Source organism: Cetorhinus maximus, chromosome 12 (genome assembly GCF_964194155.1).
Source record: "Cetorhinus maximus chromosome 12, sCetMax3.hap1.1, whole genome shotgun sequence".
Taxonomy (NCBI): Eukaryota; Metazoa; Chordata; class Chondrichthyes; order Lamniformes; family Cetorhinidae; genus Cetorhinus; species Cetorhinus maximus.
Window position 1 is genome coordinate 69,174,551 of NC_135890.1, and position 22,488 is coordinate 69,197,038.

At 44.7% G+C, this 22,488-nt stretch overlaps 1 protein-coding gene across 3 annotated transcripts in view; it reads right to left on the bottom strand.

Moving 5' to 3' along the window:
• cabin1 (calcineurin binding protein 1) overlaps positions 1-22,488 on the bottom strand; it is a 528,604-nt gene that overhangs the window by 15,334 nt on the left and 490,782 nt on the right. For all 3 annotated transcript variants that reach the window (XM_078553837.1, XM_078553836.1, XM_078553835.1), the window contains exons 33-34: positions 10,333-10,621; positions 1,789-1,965 (exon numbers count right to left, since the gene is read on the bottom strand). In XM_078553837.1, the coding sequence (XP_078409963.1) occupies positions 1,789-1,965; positions 10,333-10,621 (466 nt within the window). The remainder of the gene's footprint in view (positions 1-1,788; positions 1,966-10,332; positions 10,622-22,488) is intronic.

Sequence of the window (22,488 nt, forward strand, 5' to 3'; positions counted from 1 at the left end):
AATTTAAACAGCCCTGATTTCTCCTCTCACCACCCATCTGTTAACAGGAGGTTGTCTTGATTTTGATTTCCCCTTTATAAGCAGGGCATATAACCCAGCCCCTCAGTTTTGGTGTGATCCAATTTCTACTAATAACCCCACAGAAAACTTGAGATAGGGTAAACTCAGAGGGTTAGCTTATTGGTACACATTCAAACACGAGAGAAGGGTCGCAACGTGGTGTCCTTTTTCACTCATTTAATAAAAGAGGAGGTAATAGAGAAAGAAAGATTTACAGGGCAAAGACCACAGAATAAAGAGTTATTGTTGAGCCCAGAATCAAAGTCCAATGATGTATTCCTTCACAGGGGTCAGCTGGTTGAAGACTGATGCTGGATAATTCACTCTTCCAGTAGAGATGACTTCCATGGTGAGATAGGCATGTAGAAATGAATTAGTCTTGTAGGCAATGGTATAGAAGTTCAGAAGACCTAGTAGAAACAATGTAGATGGGGGCCAGGTATTCACCTGGGCCACGCTCTTGTTCTGAGCTGTTGCTTGCTAGATGAAAAATGGCAGACTGAGTGGCAGTAGAGCAAGACAGGGTAACTGGTTCTCCCAGCTAGGCAAGTCATGTCACATGACTCCCAGTTCTCCACTTTGGCTTTGACAAAGGGTGTATATTCCTTTGTCTGGGCTTCTGAGTTTGTTAATGGTTGAACCATTAAGAATTTGGTCGGAAAGATGCAGGGTCCTTTGTCCTAGCAGACTGGTAGACTCCAGTGGTTAGGCCTGATTTATGAAATGGAGATGGCCTTGGTTTAATTGCTTATCAATTTGGGTCTCTGCAGCCCACAGGGTCATTAGAATCTCTTCAAAGATAACAAGGTGACAACTTCTCTGATACTGCCAGAAAGTTCCATTTGTTCAGGGTTACAGGCAGACATAGCTTCAGCCTTTTTAAAGTCTTTGCCCAGTTTTTAAAATTTTAGGAAGTAGCCATGATATAGATATATTTCATAAAAATATAGTGAGGTCTTAGCTCTGTTATAAGAAATAGAATCAAGTCAGGCGAGGTCACTGGGAATTGGAATACTGTGCTACAATGTACCCGATTACTCTCCTCACTCCATATCCTTTTCCAGCTAGCAAGGAAAATGATGAGTTGTTGAAGCTGGCTAGGGGAAGAGGTGTTCCCCTTGCTTTTGTGTAGGATACACAGAACTCATTAGTGTCTGTGATGCTGAAACATTGGATATGAATCACTTTATTACTACAATTCCTGTGCCCTCTGACATTCATTCATCAGTTGCTTGCTAAATGGATTCATAGATAGTATCACTGATGTGACTAAACACAGAACACTGAAAGACATATTACAAAGAACCTGAAAATTCCATCCAGTTACTTAAAGAAGATTCACTACTGTTTAACAAATCTCATCACAACCAATGACTGTTATATACAACAGAGCAAGTCTGTCCTGGAAGAGGAATGCATAACAGGGTCAGCTCTAGGGAGTTGTGTTCCCAGAGTAATGCTTTTGGTTACACTGCAAATATAAGATTAATACAGAATGCATACCCTGATGAACTTACTAAGTTTACCAAATTGAAAGGGAACAATCTGAGAGCTATCAATTACCATTGCAGGAGTGAGGTACAGCAGTGGCAGGAGATTGGAGAGGCTTGACGTTGAGTATGCTGCTGATGCTGCCTCCCTTTGGCAGCCAGCACCTTGTTGTGCCCAGCACACAGACCCATGGTTGGTCTACTCATCTGTTAGTTACCTGCTGCTGGATATACTCACTGTGAGTGGAGCAGTGTGCAGGATGGGAGCTCTCATCTTGTTGAGTGTAAGTGCCCTCTTCTTGCCAATGAGCGGAATCATGGGATGAAGCAACGGTTGCCATTTTCATCTGGTGGCACAAATGAGTCTCCTGGTGCTGATAGCTCAGTCCTTCTAGAGGCTCCTCTGAATCATCATCTGAAAAGCATGGTGCATAGAACAGACCCAACTGACTCCAGTTCATTATTTCCTAAGCTCATTGTTTCCTAACTCATCTAGTGTTATCACCAGGCTTATTGCAGATAATAGCACCAATATAACAGCTCCATCACACATTAATTCAGCAACAATATATTTCCTATGTGACACTCAATCCAGCTCCTCAAATTGGTCCCTCCATCACAGTACTTCACCACATACTGTTAAACAGCTCAATATTTTTTCTGCAGACATGGCCCAGGGTTGGAAAAGCTGAATTTGATGGATTTTTCAGTTCAAGATAATTGCTGTGTAATAGGATTCAAACAAATATATTGGGCAAATACTAGTTTTCTCAGGAAGTGTGCGTTGAGATGAAAATGTTACATCTTTTAAAACATGGATGTACTCTAACAACTCCCAAGGGGTACTGATGGGATATAAAGTGGAAAAGCACAAAATACTCTCATATTCTGAAAGGAAGAAAAGCCTTGCATTTTGATAGCATTTTTCACGACCTCAGGTCACCCTTTTGAAGTGCAGTCACTATTCTAACGTAGGGATTGTAGTAGTAAGGTTCCACACAAACAGCAACATAATAATGATCAGATCAGCTGTTTTAGTGATGTTGGTTGTGGAAATGAGATTGGTCAGGATGCTCTTGCTCCACTTTGAAATTGTGCCATGCAGTCTTTTATAAAGTGGGATTTTTGATAGCGGGACGGGCCTCAGTTTAACACTTCATCTGAAATCGCATCGCCCTAGTCAACGCAGCACTCCCTCAGTGTTGCACAGTGTCAGCCTGGATTATTTGTTCAAATCTGCAGTTGTAACTTGAACCCCCAACCTTCTGACTCAGATACGAGAGTCAGGGTTGACACCAATTCTGCACTGACTGCCTTTAGGATAGATTTCAGGTAAATTCTTCAAGTCCAAGTTCCTTGAACTTACTGGGCTAAGTGGTTCACTGTCTGCTGGCCAGTGGCTGCCTGTTCACAATTCGTCAAGCACCAACCAGCAAGTTTCTACTTTAATATTCAGTCACCTGCAGCCATTTGATACTCCATGGATTGCCTTCATTTTGGGCAAGTGCGGAACAAAGTACAGCCATTTCAGCACCATGACGTGAGCAAGGCTGTTGCAGTGCAGCCCTGTGTACCAACAGACATCAGGCTACTAGACTGTCCATAAAATTTTCAGAAATGTATGATCACGTCTGAGGTCCAACTAAAGTATTAATGTCCCCTCTGTCTACTGAGGCCTAGTGAAAGAGGCTTGCTGCAATTCCAGTCAACACTTGTCCAATGTATCACAATGCTCACAAATGGGGATATCTCACTTCAAGGGGCCATTAAATGACTGGTGCAAGATATGGAGCAACAGTAGAGTGGTATTTTGAGATTTAGTTTATCAGCTTCGCTTAGTTGATAACAATCTTTCTCTAGTTGGAAGATTGTGGGTTCAACTCCCAATTCAAGATTTGAACACAATTTAGGCAGAGACTTGAATATTGTACTGAGGAAGCATTTCATTTTCTGAGGTGCTATACTGCCATGTTAAACCGAAGTCTCACCTTGCCTGTTCCATTCATTCAGAGGGATCTTACTGATCCCATGGCACTTCTTTAATGGGAATTGGGAATTCTCTCAGTGCCTTGTATAACATTCATCCCTCATCAGATACTATCTATAAACGGAATAATCCATCATGCTTGTTTGTGGGGCCTGGTTGCGTGTAATTTGTTGCTGCATTTACATACATAACAGCAACTGTACTTCAAAAGCAATTTGTCCTTGGGATGTTAGGGAGGGGGGATAGTCACACAGACACTGCAGATCGCAGGGAAAATGTGGAGAACTTTTCTTGCTACGTTTTTAGTGGGTCAGCCATGCCTCAGCACTGAAATAAAAGCTGACACTTCAGTGCAGTACTGAGGGAGTGCTGCAAGGTCAGAGGTGCTGTCTTTCAGATGAAATGTTAAACTAAGGCCCCATCTGTCCTTTCAGATGCATGTAAAAGATCCATGGCGCTATTTCAAAGAGAGCAGGGGAGTTATCCCAGTGTCCTGGTTGTTTGTGGGAGCTTGCTGTGCGCAAAATTGTAATGTGCTTCCTGTGTGACAACAGTAACTCACTCCAATAGTACTTCATTGGCTGTGAAACACTTTGGAACATCCTGACGTTGTGACAGATGCTTATGTAAATGCAAGTCTTTTTTAACTCACTGTGGTCAGTGTGCGAGTGTTTGTATATTTAGTAGGTCAGTGCATTGAAATGAAAAAACTTAACCACTGCAAGCTCGAGACAGCCAAAAAGGTACTTTAGGGGAATGCCCACACTTGTCACTCATACATATATCTTGTATTAGTGTGAGAGATAGATATATAGATTATAAAATCAATACTTCATTTAAGGAACTTGGCTGCTTGTCAGGTGCTCATTCAAGACACAGCTTTATGAAGCTCAAATGCCAGATTCAGCTGACAGGGCGTTATTAAACTTGTGTAGTTAATAAAACCCTAATCTCAGAACAGAGGAGCTGCTTGTTCCTCTTACCACCACATGGTGTCTAATTTGCTTTGGCAATGTGGGCATTAGTGCAACAATATATCAAAACCACACCATTTAAATTTTAAGTTCGATGTGTGTATATTATATATATATTGCTGGCATGGCCTTTTTTTTCTAAGAAGCTCCACAGATGAGTGAAGCACCCCAATAGTGAAAACATTCCCTCAGAAAGGATATTGCTCATTGCTGCACACACCTCACTTGCAGGTCTTGGAATCTTACTCTTCATGATGAAATGAGCTCAATGAGTCCATAATGAAGGGGCACAAAATTCTTTTTGTAGAAACACAGAAAATAGGAGTAGGCCATTCAGCCCTTCGAGCCTGCTCCGCCATTCAATATGATCATGGCTGATCCTCTATCTCAATGGTTTCTCCCCATATCCCTCGACACCTTTAGAGTCTAGAAATCTATTTCCTTCTTAAATATATTCAGTGACTTAGCCTCCACAGCCTTCTGTGTTAGAGAATTCCATAGGTTTGCCACCCGCTGAGTGAAGATGTTTCTCCCCACCTCAGTCCTGAATGGCCTACCCCATATCCCGATACTGTGATCCCTTGTTCTAGACTCCCAGCCAGAGGAAACATCATCCTTGCATCCAGTCTGTCCAGCCCTGTCAGAATTTTCTTAGTTAAGAGGCGAGAGAAAAATAAATCATTGCACAGTGTGGTTGCAGTGTAGAATTCCCAGTCACAGCAGGGACCATAAACTCTTTTCAAAGGACATTAAATAGTTGCTTGAAAAGGGAAAACAGCGAAGGGTATAGGGAACAAATAGGAGAGCGAGAACAAGCTCTTGTGGAGAAGGACACTGATTAGACTTAATGGGCCGAATAGACTTTGTTCTGGAACATTTCAAGACACTGGAATTAGGATGGACCCAAGGTGCCCAATTTGGAACAAACTTAGCCCAACTGGCCTCTCTGATTGACTATTATAATCCTTGGGCCCCTTTCCCTCGCCCCTACTCAATTTATGACTGATTTAGACAACAAAGATTTTTACCCGCACAGAATTTATAAATGGAACGAAAAGTTCATCAAAACATTTTTTTTAAATCTGCTTGCTGCCAAGCAGCAAGTCATTTTCAGAAATTGTTTCCAGCCCTTACTGGAACACCAAGTTAACCGAAAGCATCCATCCAACTCTCACTGCCAGTTCGCAATAAACTCAACCTCTGCCTAACTACAGAACAAACAAACTCAAAACAGTACATCTGCTGTAGCAACATCTGTGCACTGTTCACCATAACGAAACAGTGGGGCACAAGCCCAGTTCTATCAGTCCCCATGAACACACACATTTGACCATGGTTAAGGGCAGAGCAGGGGCCAAAGGTTGCACCTACATGTGTGGCTTGGCAGCTCACCCTGGCAGACTGATCTCATGTAACACTGGGCTGCAGGCTACACAGCAATATTGGTAGGCGCCGAGGAAGAATGGTGCATGGCGAAAAAGAGAATGAATGGGATAAAGAAATTGGGAAATATTCTACTTCCAATAAAAAGGACAATGAACCACAAAATTCTCAGCATCAATCCAATCTTTGGTCTCTGCTGAGTTATCTGATCTCAATCAGATTAGCATTTGGGAGGCTACAAATATGGTGAGCATTTACAAACTAGTTGGAGGTATGAGGTAGGGAGGGAGGCTTCCTGTCCTCAACCCTGTTGGGCCATAGCTGTGCGCAGATATTACGCAAAAATAAGGTCAGGGATTAACTGTGGCAACTCAGGCCAGGCGTCAGCAATTGAGCCTATGCAGCAAAGTTACAGAGGGTGGTTTTGGTCTTTGAAAAAGAGGTAGGCTTTGATGTAACTGAACAAAGGTTTTCAAAGTTATGAAGGGGAATTATTAAAAGTTGATCACATTTTCATATTCAAGAATGAAAGGTGTGGTTTAAAAGTCAGCAACATATTTTTTATTCCTTTCTGGGATTTGGGCATGACTGGCTAGGTCAGCATTTATTGCCCATCCCTAAATGCCCTTGAGAAGGTGGTGATGAACTGCCTTCTTGAACCGCTGCAGTCCATGTGGTGTAGGTACACCCACAGTGCTGTTAGGAAGGCAGTTCCAGAATTCTGACCCAGCGACAGTGAAGGAACAGCGATATATTTTCGAGTCAGGATGGTGAGTGGTTTGGAGGGGAACTTGCAGGTGGTGGTGTTCCCATGTGTCTGCTGCCCTTGTCTTTCTAGATGGCACAGGGTCACGGGTTGGAAGGTGCTGTTGAAGGAGCCTTGGTGAATTACTGGAGTGCATCTTGTAGATAGTACACACTGCTGCCACTGTGCATCGATGGTGGAGGGAGTGAATGTCGAAGGTGGTGGATGGGGTGTCAATTAAGCAGGCTGCTTTGCTCTGGATGGTGTTGAGTTTCCTGAGTGTTGTTGGAGCTGCACTCATCCAGGCAAGTGGGGAGTATTCCATCACACTCCTGACTTATGCCCTGTAAATGATGAACAGGCTCTGGGGAGTCAGGAGGTGAGTTACTCCAGTCTCAGCCTCTGACCTGCTTTTGTAGCCAGAGTTTTATATGGCTGGTCCAATTCAGTCTCTGGTCAATGATAAACCCCAGGATGTTGATAGTGGGGGATTCAGCGACGATAATGGCATTGAACGTCAAGGGCAGATGATTAGATTCTATCTTACTGGAGATGATAAATGCACTTGAGTGGCACAAATATTGCTCGCCTAAACATTGTCCAGGTCTTGCTGCTTATGGACACAGACTGCTTCAGTGTCTGTTTAATCGCAAATGGTGCTGAACATTGTGATATCATCAAGCAAACATCCCTACTTCTGACCTTATGATCGAAGGAAGGCAATTGATGAAGCAGCTGAAGATGGTTGGGTCTAGGACACTACCCTGAGGAACTCCTGCAGTGATGTCCTGGAGCTGAGATGACTGACTTCCAACAACCACGACCATCTTCCTTTGTGCTAGATATGGATCCAACCAGTGAAGAGTTTTCCCCCCGATTTCCACTGACTCCAGTTTTGCTAGGATTCCTTGATGCCACACTCGATCAAATGCTTCAGTGATGTTAAGGACAGTCACTCTCACCTCACCTCTTGTTCAGCTCTTTTGACCATGTTTGGCTGTAATGAGGTCAGGTGCTGAGTGGGCCTGGCGGAACCCAAACTGAGCGTCAGTAAGCAGGTTATTTTCGACTAAGTACTGCTTGATAGCACCATCAACAACCCTTCCATCAATTTGCTGATGATCGTTAAGTAGACTGATGGGGCGGTAATTGGCTGGGTTGGATGTGTCCTGCTTTTTGTGGACAGGACATACCTGGGCAATTTTCCACATTGTCGGGTAGATGCCAGTGTTGTAGCTGTACTGGAACAGCTTGGCTAGGGGCGTGGCAAGTTCTGAAGTACTGAAGTCTTCAGTACTATTGCCGGAATGTTGTCAGGGCCCATAACCTTTGCAGTATCCAGTGTCTTCAGCCGTTTCTTGATATCACGTGGGGTGAAATGAATTGGCTGAAGACTGGCATGTGTGATGCTGGGAACCTCAGGAAGAGGCAGAGATGGATCATCCACTCGGCACTGCTGGCTTAAGATAGTTGCAAATGCTTCAGCCTTATCTTTTGCACTGATGTACTGGGTTCACCCCATCATTGAGGATGGGGGTATTTGTGGGGCCTCCTCCTCCAGTGAGTTGTTTAATTATCCACCACCATTCATGACTGGTTGTGGCAGGACTGCAGAGCATAGATCTGATCTGTTGGTTGTGGGATCGCTTAGCTCTATCTATCACATGCTGCTTAAGCTGTTTGGCACACAAGTAATCATGTTGACACCTTCACCAGGTTGACACCTCATTCTTTGGTATTCCTGGTGCTGCTCCTGGCATGCCCTCCTACACATTGAACTAGAGTTGATCTCCTGGCTTGATGGTAACGGTAGAATGGGGGATATTATTCTTACATGGGATTTGGGCTTCGCTGGATAGGCCAGCATTCATTCCCATTCCTAATTACCCTCGAGAAGGTTGTGGTGAATCACCTTCTTGAACAGCTTCAGGCCATGTAGTGTTGCTACACCTACAATGCCCACATATGCAAGGCCATGAGGTTACAGATTATTGCAGCTGATGGCCCATAGCACCTCATTGATGCCCAGTTTTGAGTTGCCAGATCTGATTGAAATCTTTCCCATTTAGCATGGTGGTAGTGCCACATAACATGATAGAGTATCCTTAATGTGAAGACTGGACTTCTGTCTCCACATGGCCTGTGTGGTAGTCACTTCTACCAATAGCATCATGGACAAATGCATCTGTGACTGTGTAGATTGGTGAGGATGAGATCAAGTATGTTTTCCCCTTTTGTTGGCTCCATCACCACAGACCCAGCCTAGCAGCCATGTCCTTTAGGACTTGGCCAGCTCAGTCAGTAGTGGTGCTACTGAGCCACTTCTGGTGATGGACATTAAAGTCCCCCACCCAGAGTACATTCTGTGCCCTAGCCACACTCACTAATTCTTCCAATTGGTGTTGAACATGGAGGAATACTGATTTATCAGGTGGGGTGGTGGAGGCAGTAGGTGGTAGCCAGCAGGAGGTTTTCTTGCCCATGTTTGACCTGATGCCATGAGACTTCATGGGGTCCAGAGTCAATGTTGAGGACTCCAAAGGCTACTCTCTCCTTCCCCTATACCATCGCTGCTGGTGGGCCTGAACCAGATGGGTTTTTACGGCAATTGACAATGATTTTATATGCTATAGTCTCACTATAACTGAGACTAGCTCTTTTTAATTCCGGATTTTTTTTATTAATTGAATTTAAATTCCACAATCTGACCACAAGACTGAACCCTTGTCGCCAGAGCATTAACCTGGGCCCCTAGGTTACTCATCCAGTGATATTACCACTGCACCACAGCCTCCCCATAAATTGAAGAAAGGATTGAGGGAGAACGATTTCAGACAAAGGATAATTGACATCTGAAACAAACTGCAAGAAACAAGACTGAAATGAGGATCATGGTTGGAGGATAGCATTCAGGATAGTGAGGTAGAGATTAATCAAAGGGTGCGATGAGGTTAACGATTTTCTCCCGTTCATAAACTTTCCAGTTTTCATATGTTCAATACGCTGCTGAAATTCATTATTAAGGTCACACATGAACTGTTCATGTCTGGGGAGGCTCTGGCAACATTTGGTGTCCAGACTCCTGCATGAGTCACTGCCTTCAGGAGACGAGAGGAGAGCAAAGTGGAGTAAAAGAAATGGAAGCCAAACACCCCCTCCCATGTTGCCCTGCATGAAAATTAAACTTACCATGGTACAAAAGCACATTTTTTGAAAACATCTCATTGCCTTCACTGTTACAAAAAGGTGCCAAACTCCAGACTTATCTTAACCATACCCTATCCCACCAGTCTGACTTGCCTTTTGCACTGTTATCCCTGCTCAATATCAACTCTTGGTCCACATCTGCAATTTAAAGTTCTCAACCTTATGTTCAAATTCCCCCATGGCTTCACCTCCATCTCTGTAACCTCTTCCAGCCCTAAAAATATGCCCAAAATTCTCCATCCGTTTGACTCCAGCTTTTTTGCAGCCCCCTCTCCCCATCCACCCTTTAGCCGCATAAACCTTCCATCTCCTGGAGGATCTTTCTTAAACTCCACCTCTTTTATCAAAGCCTTTGGTTTCCCATCCCAGTCCATCTCCTGGGTGTCCAGTTTTCTTAGGTCTCTGTAAAATGCCTCAGGATGTTTTTCTACATTAAGGGGGAGTTTATAAAAGTAAGTTGTTGTTTTGAGCAACAGTAAAGTTTACCTTGAGTGAGATATGACAGGCTGGACAGTGTCTCAGTTGGACCAGCAGTTTGGGGCTCCATGTCTCTTGGTGTCAACATTGGTGTAACCTCAGCACCTCGCAGGTCCTCCTGGGCAGTGTGGCTTAACCTGGTTTTAGACTGCGAGTCACTTGGCTTGGGGTTTTCAGTCACCACTGTACTGAGTGTAGTCAAAGTTAGAGCAGTTGTGGTGACTGTGCTTGGTGTAGAAGGGAAGAAGCTTTCCTTACAGTCCTTGGAGTACTTTGGTGTGGTTGGTGTCTCTCCCGACTGCAAAACACAAAAATTAGCTTTAGGCCTTTTATTACAGAATTCAAAATATGACCAACACTCGGCTGGTCAGGGAATCATACCAGATTCTTCTAAAAAAATGCCTGATGTTCTAGCACCTCCATAGGATGGTGAGGCAACACTGTTATGGGTCTGGCGGGAACACGTGCCCCTCACAATGCTTTTGTTTAATTTAGAGTTAAATCCACCACTCTCTTTGGGTTTGTGAACTTCCTGTGATTGTGAAAGGTGCTATCACTGTTACAAGTATACCAAAGCAGCTTGCAGCTGACCCTCTCATTTCAGTGCTGAACCTTCTCACTCCCCCGTTCTTGACCTCCAGTTGGTATGTTTAACCCTCTGTACTCAATCACAAGAGCACAATTGCACTGCCCAATACTTCCAAACTTGTCAATGTTAGGCCTATATACATGTCACAAAGTGGGTCCTGATCCCCTACACATTGAGGTATCAGTCTCAGAAGTGAGGAAATACCCTGTGGAGTTCAGCATTACATCAACAATGGTAAAACTGTGCCAAGGCTTGCCTAGGGGGAGTAGAGAAATCTGCAGCTTTTACCGAGAATGGGGAATGACCTAAGAGGAGGAAAATGATCCTTACAAATAAATAAACATCTAAATGTTAACATTGTTCAGTAAAGATGATTCAAAAATACTAACTATTTACAATAGCTGATCATAACAAGCTCAATGCGGTCCTACAACAGGTGGGAAGCTGGAATACCAACTTTATTTGACAACCCATAAAGTAACAAACTTCCTTTTATTTCATTCTGCCTGCCCTTCCCCTCCCACACCCAGCTCATTACCAGCGACTGTGGAGGACACCTGGAGGGATGGGGAAATGAGAATCATTGTCTTTCTTCACAGTTTCCCCCACCAAAATGTTTACTGAGTATTAGCTTGGCTCTAATTGGTCTGCACAGAAACTGGTAAACATTGATCCCCCTGCTGAGAGAGAAACACACTGAAGAATATTCTTGTGGCTGATGCCAATCCACTCACGCACTGCTGTGGTGCAAGATGCTAAACGGATTACTCAAAAATCCTTCAGCAGGGATAATGCAAGCTTGCGTTAGCAATGCAGGGACAGGTTGACAAGTGAATAAACTGAACATTCAACCTAACATTAAGTTTCAAGTCACACCAAACTATTAGAGCCTAATGCAGGACCATTTGAGAGTCTGCTCCACACTCCACTTGAGAGCTCACTCCTGGCCTACCACTTCAGGGCTCACTTCAGCCTCATCCAGGATGAAAATGGTAAACTCTGCAGCCACCTTCAAATAGTACCAATTCTATCTCTGAACAGCAGAAATTCTCAATATCAATAACTCAGAACAGAGAAGCTGTCCAAATTAACAGATCTCCATAACATTGTGGTGATCTTGTGTGACCTGGTTGATCTCCCTCCATAAACTTGAGGCCATCCAAGACTCTGCTGCCCATGCTAACTTGCACCGTCCCCCTACCATCCCTGTGCTCGCTGACCTACGTTGATTCCTGGTTATGCACTGCAAAGTTTTCCTCATTTTCAAATCACTTCATGTCCTTGCTTCTCCCTATTTATGCAACCCATCTACAAGATGCACTGCAGCAATTCACCAAGGCTCCTTCAACAGCACCTTCAAAACTTGCGACATCTGCCACCTAGAAGGACAAGGGCAGCAAATGCCTGGGAACACCACCACTTGCAAGTTCCCCTCCAAGCCACACACCATCCTGACTTGGAAATATATCACCATTCCTTCACTGTCGCTGGGTCAAAATCCTGGAACTCCCTCCCTGGGTGTACCCACACCACAGGGACTGCAGCGGTTCAAGAAGGCTCACCAACTCCTTCTCAAGGGCAATTGGGGATGGGCAATAAATGCTGGCCCAGCCAGCGAAGCCCACGTCCCTTGAACGGATAATAAAAAAAAACCTTCCTCCAGCCCCACAACCTTCCGAGATATCTGCGCTCCTCTAATTCTGGCATCTTGGGCATCCCTAATTTTAATTGCTTCACCATTGGTGGCCATGCCTTCAGTTGCCTAGGCCCTAAGCTCTGGAATTCCCTCCCTACACCTCTCCACCTCACGTTCCTCCTTTCAAAACCCACCTCTTTGGCCAAGCTTTTGGTCATTTAACCCAATATCTCCTTATGTGGGTTATGTCATATTGTTGTACAACGCTCCTGTGAAATGCCTTGGGATGTTTTATTACGTTAAGGCTGCTATATAAACAGAAGTTGCTGTTGCACAGACTTCAGGCGGACGGACTGCTGCTAATTCTTCACACCATATCCACTAATCTCTGCCGCCAGCTTAATTCAGAGTGCTATATACTTGTTCTAGACTTGTACTGGAGACATTTGCTTTTTGGTGGGGCAATGACACACAAATAGGTTAAAATGCTGATTCAAACACAAGTGAAACACAATGTTTGGATGCAGTAACAAGTTGAGGTTAGAAAAAGCTCTGGCAAACGTCACTACAGCAACACAACCTTCAGCCCCATAACGTGCAACATCCAAAACAACTAAAACCCTTCTCCCTCCATTTGAATTTACATCCCACACATTATCTGATCAAACTCAGATACTAGAATTAATCAGAGGACATGAAAGAGATATCTGGAACTGGGTTTCTACAGATTGGCTGTAATATCCCATTCCCACTTACTACTGTACTGCCCACTTCCTTCCTTCAGCTTGTCCGGCTCGCTGATCTGAAACCCGAGAGCTGCAGCATTCTCACACTCTGATATGCCTGGTGCAGCTTCCCAATCTTCTGCTCCCTTTTTCGACTGAGACTGGATGCCAAGGCTACATGTAAATCTATTATGTCCAGGGTACACCTCCAGAAAAGGATGACAGAGGCACCATGGCAACCACTCTCTGAAACCGTTAACAAAATGGATATACTCAACAAGACACTGAGTCAGGCTCTGAGGCTCTTTAGATTTTCTCTCGCTCACAATCATTAAGCCCCCTCAACAATTTACATAGCAACTCTTGGGAAAATCACATGGCATAACACTTGTATCTTATTCATTTTTATAAAAGGAGGCACAGAAACTGCAGCTCAGTGAGAAGGCTAAACTGCCACAAATCTGGACTTTGTGCCTTCTATTTATACTTGAATAAAATGATCCTTTCTCTTAGGGTAGCATCCCTGGAATACATAGATATCTGATCGTTCGAACTATGAGGAACAATTCTCCCTCCAATTTCTGAGAAGGTGCCTGAACTCTACACGGCTCCTGTTTATGCTGATAGAGTGTTATGTTGGTGATAGGAAAACAATGGCAGCATTAGGTAATTACGTATCTATTGTTCATAACATGCAAAATCTCCAGGTGTCATTTTCAAAACATAATATTGCCTCATTCAAAGACTATTTTTCTCATGCAAATGCCAAACCCCACATGTTGAAATGCAACACACTGCTTTGTGAATATTAATATTTCTAAAGGCAACTGGAATCTGTGATGCAGGCATTGAAAGCTGAAACCCTTAAACATTTCAACAACACACTGTCAAGCGTCACTCCAACCACAAACTAAACAAAGCTTGTTTAAACTGCAGCACATACTCACTCAGAGCTCCACTGTGCACCAAGGTCTGAATAAGTTGGACAATTTGCAAAAATCCCATTCCACACACAATTTAAATGGCATAGGGAGGCCAACTAGTCCATTTGTAAAAATAACCCATATTGGATTGCAGAAACTTGAGGGCTACTTGGGGAGTTGAACCCAGCTTCTAATGAGACCAAGTAAGTCAGTCTAAAAGATAGTTAAAGTCAGAGGACATTTAAGGGATTTGATGCGTTTTAGATGTTCAGTGTGCAGGTGGATGTGGCCAACGTTACGGCCCTAACTTCCGAGCTCCAGGGCAGTGGATCTAGGGGGCACCCTAAAGATGTGCTACATCTAGTGCCATAAACATATACATCATAGTGCCATCTGGGGGTTTGTGCCAAAATTGGGAGAGCTGTCACACAGGCCAGTCAAGCAACAGCCTGATATAGTCATCCTCACGGAATCATACCTTACAGATAATGTCCCAGACACCACCATCACCATCCCTGGGTGTGTGCTGTCCCACCGGCAGGACAGACCCAGCAGAGGTGGCAACACCATGGTATACTGTCGGGGGGAGGGTCGGAGTTGCCCTGGGAGTCGTCAGCATCGACTCCAGACCCCATGAAGTCTCATGGCATCAGGTCAAACACAGGCAAGGAAACCTCCTCCTGATTACCACATACCGCCCTCCCTTAGCTGATGAATCAGTGCACCTCCATGTTGAACATCACTTGGAGGAAGCACTGAGGGTGACAAGGGCGCAGAATGTTCTCTGGGTGGGGGACTTCAATGTCCATCACCAAGAGTGACTCGGTAGCACCACTACTGACCGAGCTGGTCGAGTCCTAAATGACATAGCTGCTAGACTGGGTCTGCGGCAGATAGTGAGGGAACCAACAAGAGGGAAAAACATACTTGACCTCATCCTCACCAACCTGCCTGCCACAGATGCATCTGTCCATGACAGTATTGGCAGGAGTGACCACCGCACTGTCATTGTGGAGGCAAAGTCCCGCCTTCACAATGAGGATACCCTCCATCGTGTTGTGTGGCACTACCACCGTGCTAAATAGGATACATTTTGAACAGATCTAGCCACTCAAGACTGAGCATCCATGAGCAGAATTGTACTCGAACACAATCTGTAACCTCAAGGCCCGGCATATCCCCCACTCTGCCATTACCATCAAGCCAGGGGATCAACCCTGGTTCAATGAAGAGTGCAGGAGGGCATGCCAGATGCAGCACCAGGCATACCTAAAAATGAGGTGTCAACCTGGTGAAGTTATAACACAGGACTACTTGCGTGCCAAACAACATAAGCAGTAAGTGATAGACAGAGCTAAGCAATCCCACAACCAAAAGATCAGATCTAAGTTCTACAGTCCTGCCACACCAAGTCATCAATGGCGGTGGACAATTAAACAACTCACTGGAGAAGGTGGCTCCACAAATATCCCCATCCTCAATGTTGGAGGAGCCCAGCACGAGTGCAAAAGATAAGGCTGAAGCATTTGCAACAATCTTCAGTCAGAAGTGCCAAGTGGATGATCCATCTCAGCCTCCTCAGGAGGTCCCCAGCATCATGCTTGCCAGTCTTCAGCTCCTTCGATTCATTCCACGTGATATCAAGAAACAGCTGAAGGCACTGGATACTACAAAGGCTATGGGCCCTGACAACATTCCGGCAATAGTACTGAAGACTTGTGCTCCAGAACTTGCCGCACCCCTAGCCAAGCTGTTCCAGTACAGCTACAACACTGGCATCCACCTGGCTTTGTGGAAAATTGCCCAGGTATATCCTGTACACAAAAAGCAGGACAAATCCAACCCAGCCAATAACTACCCCATCAGTCTACCCTCCAACATCAGTGATGGAAGGGGTCATCAGCAGTTCCATCAAGTGGAACTTAAAGAGCAATAACCTCCTCACTGACATTAGGTTTGGGTTCCGCCTGGGCCACTCTGCTCCTGACCTCATTACAGCCTTGGTTCAAACATGGACAAAAGAGCTGAACTCCAGAGGTGAGGTTAGAGTTACTGCCCTTGACATCAAGGCAGCATTTGACTGAGTGTGGCATCAAGGAGCCCTAGCAAAACTGGAGTCAATGGGAATCGGGGAAAACTCTCCACTGGTTCGAGTCATACCTTGCACAAAGGAAGATGGCTGTGGTTGTTGGTGGTCAATCATCTCAGCTCCAGGACATCACTGCAGGAGTTCCTCAGGGTGGTGTCCTAGGCCCAACCATCTTCAGTTGCTTCATCAATGACCTTCCTTCCATCATAAGGTCAGAAGTAGGGATGTTCGCTGATGATTGCATAATGTTCAGCACTATTCGTGGCTCCTCAGATACTGAAGCAGTCCATGTCCAATGCAGCAAGGCCTGGACAATATCCAGCTTGGGCTGACAAGTGGCAAGTAACATTCGCACCAGGCAAGTGTCAGGCAATGATCATCTCCAACAAGAGAGAATCCAACCATCGCCCCTTGATGTTCAATGGCATTACCATCACTGAATGCCTCACTATCAACATCCTGGGGTTACCATTGATCAGAAACTGAACTGGACTAGCCATATAAATACTGCGGCTACAAGAGCAGGTCAGAGGCTGGGAATTGTGCGACGAGTAACTCGCCTCCTGACTCCCCAAAGCCTGTCCACCATCTACATGGCACAAGTCAGGAATGTGATGGAATACTCCCCACTTGCCTGAAGAAGCTGAGGGCAAAGAGTCCACTTGATTGGCACCACATCCACAAACATTCACTCCCTCCAACACCGACGCACAGTGGCAGCAGTGTATACCATCTACAAGATACACTGCAAGAATTCAGCAAAGCTCCCTAGACAGCACCTTCCAAACCCATGACCATTAACACCTAGAAGGACAAGGGCAGCAGATGGATGGGAACACCACCACCTGGAAGTTCCCCTCCAAGTTACTCATCATCCTGACCTGGAAATATATCGCTGTTCCTTCACTGTCACTGGGTCAAAATCCTGGAACTCCCTTCCTAACAGCACTGTGGGTGTACCTACACCACATGGACTGCAGCAGTTCAAGAAGGCAGCTCACCACCACCTTCTCAAGGGCAGTTAGGGATGGGCAATAAACGCTGGCCCAGCCAGTGACACCCACATCCCGTGAATGAACAAAAATAAATAAATAAGGGGTGTGGCCTCCTTGCATCCGGCCCTGACAGTATGCCTCAGGAGGGCACTGCACTACACATTCTTGCCCAGCCTGAGTTGGAAGTTCGGGCAAGAAAGGATTGAAAGGATTTTGAGGTAAGAAACTAGGAGCGGAGTGGCAATCCGACCCTGAACGTCACTCCGCAGAAATTCAGGTTCTACCTCTCTGATCTCAACCACCTTACACATTTAAACTCCCAAGGAAAGCTTGGGAGCAAACACAAGCTTATTAATACCACTACAACTTGGTAATCACAAGGGGCTGAAGCTTCACTGAGTTTGGTTTACTATGTGATATAATGACTATGAGGGGTCATCAGTAAGTAAACAAGTCAACAGGACCTCAGTTCATGCAGGAGTAGATCCAACAACAATTTGTATTTATATAGCATCTTTAACATAGTAACACATCCCAAGGCGGTTCACAGAAGTGTTATCAAACAGAGTTTGACACTGGCAAAAAGGTAGCTTTTAAGGAGTGTTCTGAAGGAGGAAGAAGTAGCACAGAGAAGAGAGGGATAAGGAAGATATTCTAGAGTTTAGGGTCTCAGCAGCTTTTTTTTGAAGTGGATGCTGTTGGTGGAAAATGTTGCAAAACCTGAAGTCCCTTTTCTATTTACTAATCTAGTAAACAATTTCCTGCCCCTTTAACAGGTACCACATCAACAGCTGTTGATGGGTTAAACACAATGCAAGGTTTCAGAAAGACATAAAATCATTGGTTTAATACATGAAGTCTCTCAGACACACAGATTGAGGTAACTACTGAGAAGTGCCTGTGGGAAATGCTGAACAAATTTTGGACAGCCTGCAGAGGGATCTTCTGAAAGTTTATGTGCCTGACAGGAGAAATACATAATTTTCAGGAGAGGCACTTTCAATGCTTTGCCATTCTGGTGCTGATTTTAAGTGTCAATCACTGCTCTCAGTTCACAGTTTCATCATAAAAAATACATCTAGCTTCCGTCAGATTTCTCCCGGTACGTCTTTTCAGCAGCCCCCTCCTCCTCCTCACTTTCATTATCCTAATTGATTCAGTGACAATGAATTCTATTCCTGCGGACGAGAGAATCACTGTTAAAAAACGGCAACTTTCTCCCGATTTATACAGTGAGTTTCTCCATCAGGGCCTCGATTAAAATACAAACAGCTACAGAATGACTGATGAGCCAGTTTTAAATATTGTATTTATTGAGCTATGGATGTTCAAGCTCCATAATAAAAGGAATAGTACATCACCCAAATAGCAGGACATTGTTCCTTTAAACGTCTGCTCTTCATATTTATTTGGGGTCATGCTTTAATTCAGTGGCGGCAGGGGGCAGTAGAGAGCCCAGGTGATGCACAAGGCAAATAAACACACAAACAACATAGCCAGTCAGAGGCGGAACAGTAGGGCAGTGATGAAGAGTGGCTGTTATGAATACATTTGGCTGGAAACAAGTCAATGAGGAAGACCACACCAAATGTTCAATGTTCTCACTTATTCAGTGAATTATTAACACAAAGTTCTCTATCTTAATGCATAGATGCATTTAAGGAGAAGCTAGATGAGTGCATGAGGGAGAAAGGAATAGAAGGATATGCTGATAGGGTAAGATGAAATAGAGTGGCAAGTGGCTAAGGTAAAGCATGAACACCAGCAAAAACTAGTTGGGCCAAATGCCTGTTTCTGTGCTGTACATTCTCTGTAACTCATTGTAACACGTCATGCACCAGTAGACATACCCTGGCTAAGAATTAAGAGAGGCATTTCATCATTCTAAAGTTTGTGAAGCTGTTCTGATTAAATCAAAACGTTGATGCTACAGAACAGAAAGGCTCTTTAACAAAGTGTGGAACTTTATAAACTTATTCCCTGCCAAAACAGTGGGACCATTAGCGGATCAGGAATCTGTTAACAACTGGAACGGGCTTTGCCAAGGTTCTTTAACTGAGACATCTTTTAAAATCCCACCAAATTCCCTAACCAATCAGGGAGGGCAGGCAGGATGATGCATCAACTCTATCATAGGTAGGATTCCTAATTAAAAGGGCCACAACGTGGATTACGGTTACTCACCAGCACTTGTGTTTTTCAGGCTGCAGCAACCACAGGAATGATGAGGAGACCTGGGAAGGCTGCTCCCTAGGTCTCTCACTCTTACCTGGAGATCCTGCTGAGGGGACTGCAGTGAGGTGATCTTTCTCAAGGATGGGAGGAAGAAGACAACCTCTTCAAGCAAGCAAGGATAGAAATGGCTGAGAAAGTCATCAGCAGAAGTGAAAGAGTGTACCAAGAGAATCCAGGACCTCAAGCTGGTAAGAAAGGTGAGTGGCAATACACTCAAAACTGTTCATAATTTTGAACACCTTTAGCAAATTTCCTCTTAACCTTGTCTGGGCTAGAACCATAATTATAGTACAGCAAGGAAAGAGGCCATTCAGCCCATTGACTAACACCTGTTCTTTCAAAAAGTAATTCATTTAGTTCCACTTCCTGCTCTTTCTCTATATCCTTGCATTTCTCCTTCAAGTGTTTATTCTATGATTAGATTATTAAATCTGTATCCCAGCTTCTCCACTCTATCCATGTAATTATACTCCCTCATTCCTGGAACCATTCTAGTAAATCTCTCCAAAGCCATCATGTCTTTCCTAAATTATCACGTCCAGAATTGAACTCAATATTTCAGCTAGGGGTGAACCAGTGGCTTATTTGGCTTAGCATAACATTTTGGCTTTTGTACTCTAGATTTCTATTTATAAAACCCAGGATCCATATGCTTTATTAACACGTTTTGCCTGCCCGCCACTTTCAACAGCTTGTACACAAAAGCCCTGGGCAGAATTTTTGTTTTGGGGTTGGGACCCCAACGTCTGAGGCAGGCTGCTCAAATGCCTGCTCTGGCTGCTGAGGTGCTTTGGGCCGAGGTCCTCTGGGTGTTGAAACTGGCAAAAGATTGCTCCACTTGCCGCTGTGCAGGGGCAGACTTGACCATCAGAACATGGGGCAGCATGTTCTACTGACCGGGGAGTGAAGATGCAACACTGTGTTGAGTCCACACTTCCATATCCCCTTTCACTATTATCCCGCTCATAATCTAGCTGCAGTTCACTGGTGCTAGTGTGTTGCAGAACACTTGGACACATCATCACAGTGCTCCAAGACCAAGGTTAACCTATCTGTGACCCTATTTAAGGTCATGTGGTCATCTGGAGTCTGCAAGGCCGTCGTAGTACATGGACTCATTAGATTAAGTGTTTGATGTTCCGTGGCAATGGGCACTCTATCCACTGCAAGACGACATTGTCACAATGTGTAACATCATCCCACATATGTTGAAATGGACTCCTCCATTCTCTCTGCAATTGTGGTCAGTGAGCTTGGATGGTCTGTCAGTGCATCGCGCACACTGTTTCTCCTTTACATCAAGCCCAGGATACAGTATCTGTGTCAAGCTGAGCAGAGTTTGGAGAGGGCTGTGCTCCCTGAAATGGACTCTCCATAGCTGTCCCTACCTCCACTGACCCCTCTTCCTCACTTGTAAAGTGTGAGTCACCAGATGCCCACATGGTTCCCCCACCAAAGTGCAAAATCTGAACTGATGCATGGTTTTCATGAGTTGTGTGACAGTGCATCTGCAGAATGAATCAACTCCTCTGAGGATTTGTCATCTGCACGGTCCATGGAATCCTGTTGTACACACGAGGATCCTGATTGGTAAGAAAATATATGAATTAGTACTGGAAAGTTAAGATTGTGAAACTTATCATGATGATGATGATGATCATTTTTCACTCCCTGCTATAATCAAGTCAACATGACTGAGTTTGTTATGACATAAGCATGCATTATATTTGATTCTGCCACTAGGTAGTTGTGGGGGTCCCCATCTTTGTGACACAAAGATGCCACTGATCTCCAATACTTCCTCCTCTGTAGTAGTCAACTGAGCAATCTCTGGAGGCCCACTTTTGGTTCTCTCTATCACATTCTGTGCTCTTTTCTCTTGCAATAGAGTGAGTACAATGGCATGTATTCAGCTGATGGATGGGAAGCAATTGATGAGGGTGACTATCAGGAGGAGGCATCAAACTGCTTAAGGGTGAGAGCAAGTGGGAGTGATGGATGGATAGATGGGGATGTGAGGGTAAGCTTATAAGGTAAGTGGGTGCGAGGAGTGACATGGTGGAGTAGGCTTGACAAGGCAGAGTGGTGTGGTGTGCACAGCAGGCTGTCGGTAAATGTGAAACTGTGCTCACCTGGTTAGCTTATTAAAGTGCCTCCTACACTGGCACAAGGGGCAGAATTTTTTAGTTGGCGGGAGCGGCCGCAGAGCCAATCACCGCCCATGCTGCCATTTTATGTGGGCGGGCAAAAGAGCGCTTCAATCTCCCAGAGCACGGAGCTGCCTCAGGGGGATTGAAGGGCTTCTGAAAATATTAAATAACAGGTTTAAAAGTTTACTTAAACATGTCCCATCTCATGTGACTGTGTCACATGAGATGGGACATGTTTTTATATGTTTGAAAAGTTTTATTTCTTTAATAAAAACTTTAGGAAACTTTATCCTGCTCGTGCATGAGGTTTCCTAAAAAACGCGAAGGCCACTTGGCCTTTTTGCCTGCCCGCCAACCTTAAGATTGGACGGGCAGCATTTACAATAGCCTTAATTAGATCCTTAACGGCCTTAATAGGCCGTTTACATATCGGCCGGCACGCAGCCAACTCCAGTGCATGCCCGACGTCATCACGTGTCATTTTACCCATCGGCGTGTCGGGCCTGCCCCCGCACACCGACTGAAAAATCCTGCCCAAGGTGTCACAAGGAAGTCAGCAGCAAAAACAACCAACTACTCCTCCTTTGTGGTAGTAGCAGGTTTCTTCCTCCTGTAGTAGGGATTAACATCTCTCCGAGTCTTCACTGATGCCAGCTATACATGAAGGAAGGCATCACTTAGTTCGATTCAACCTCCTGCTTCCATTCTCACGGGTCGTCTTCTCTTGCTTCTAATTCCGAACTCCTCCAAATTTTATTGTTGGATTGGCCTTTTAAATACCGGAGTTAGGATCATGTCACATGAGTCCTCATCACGCCTGCTG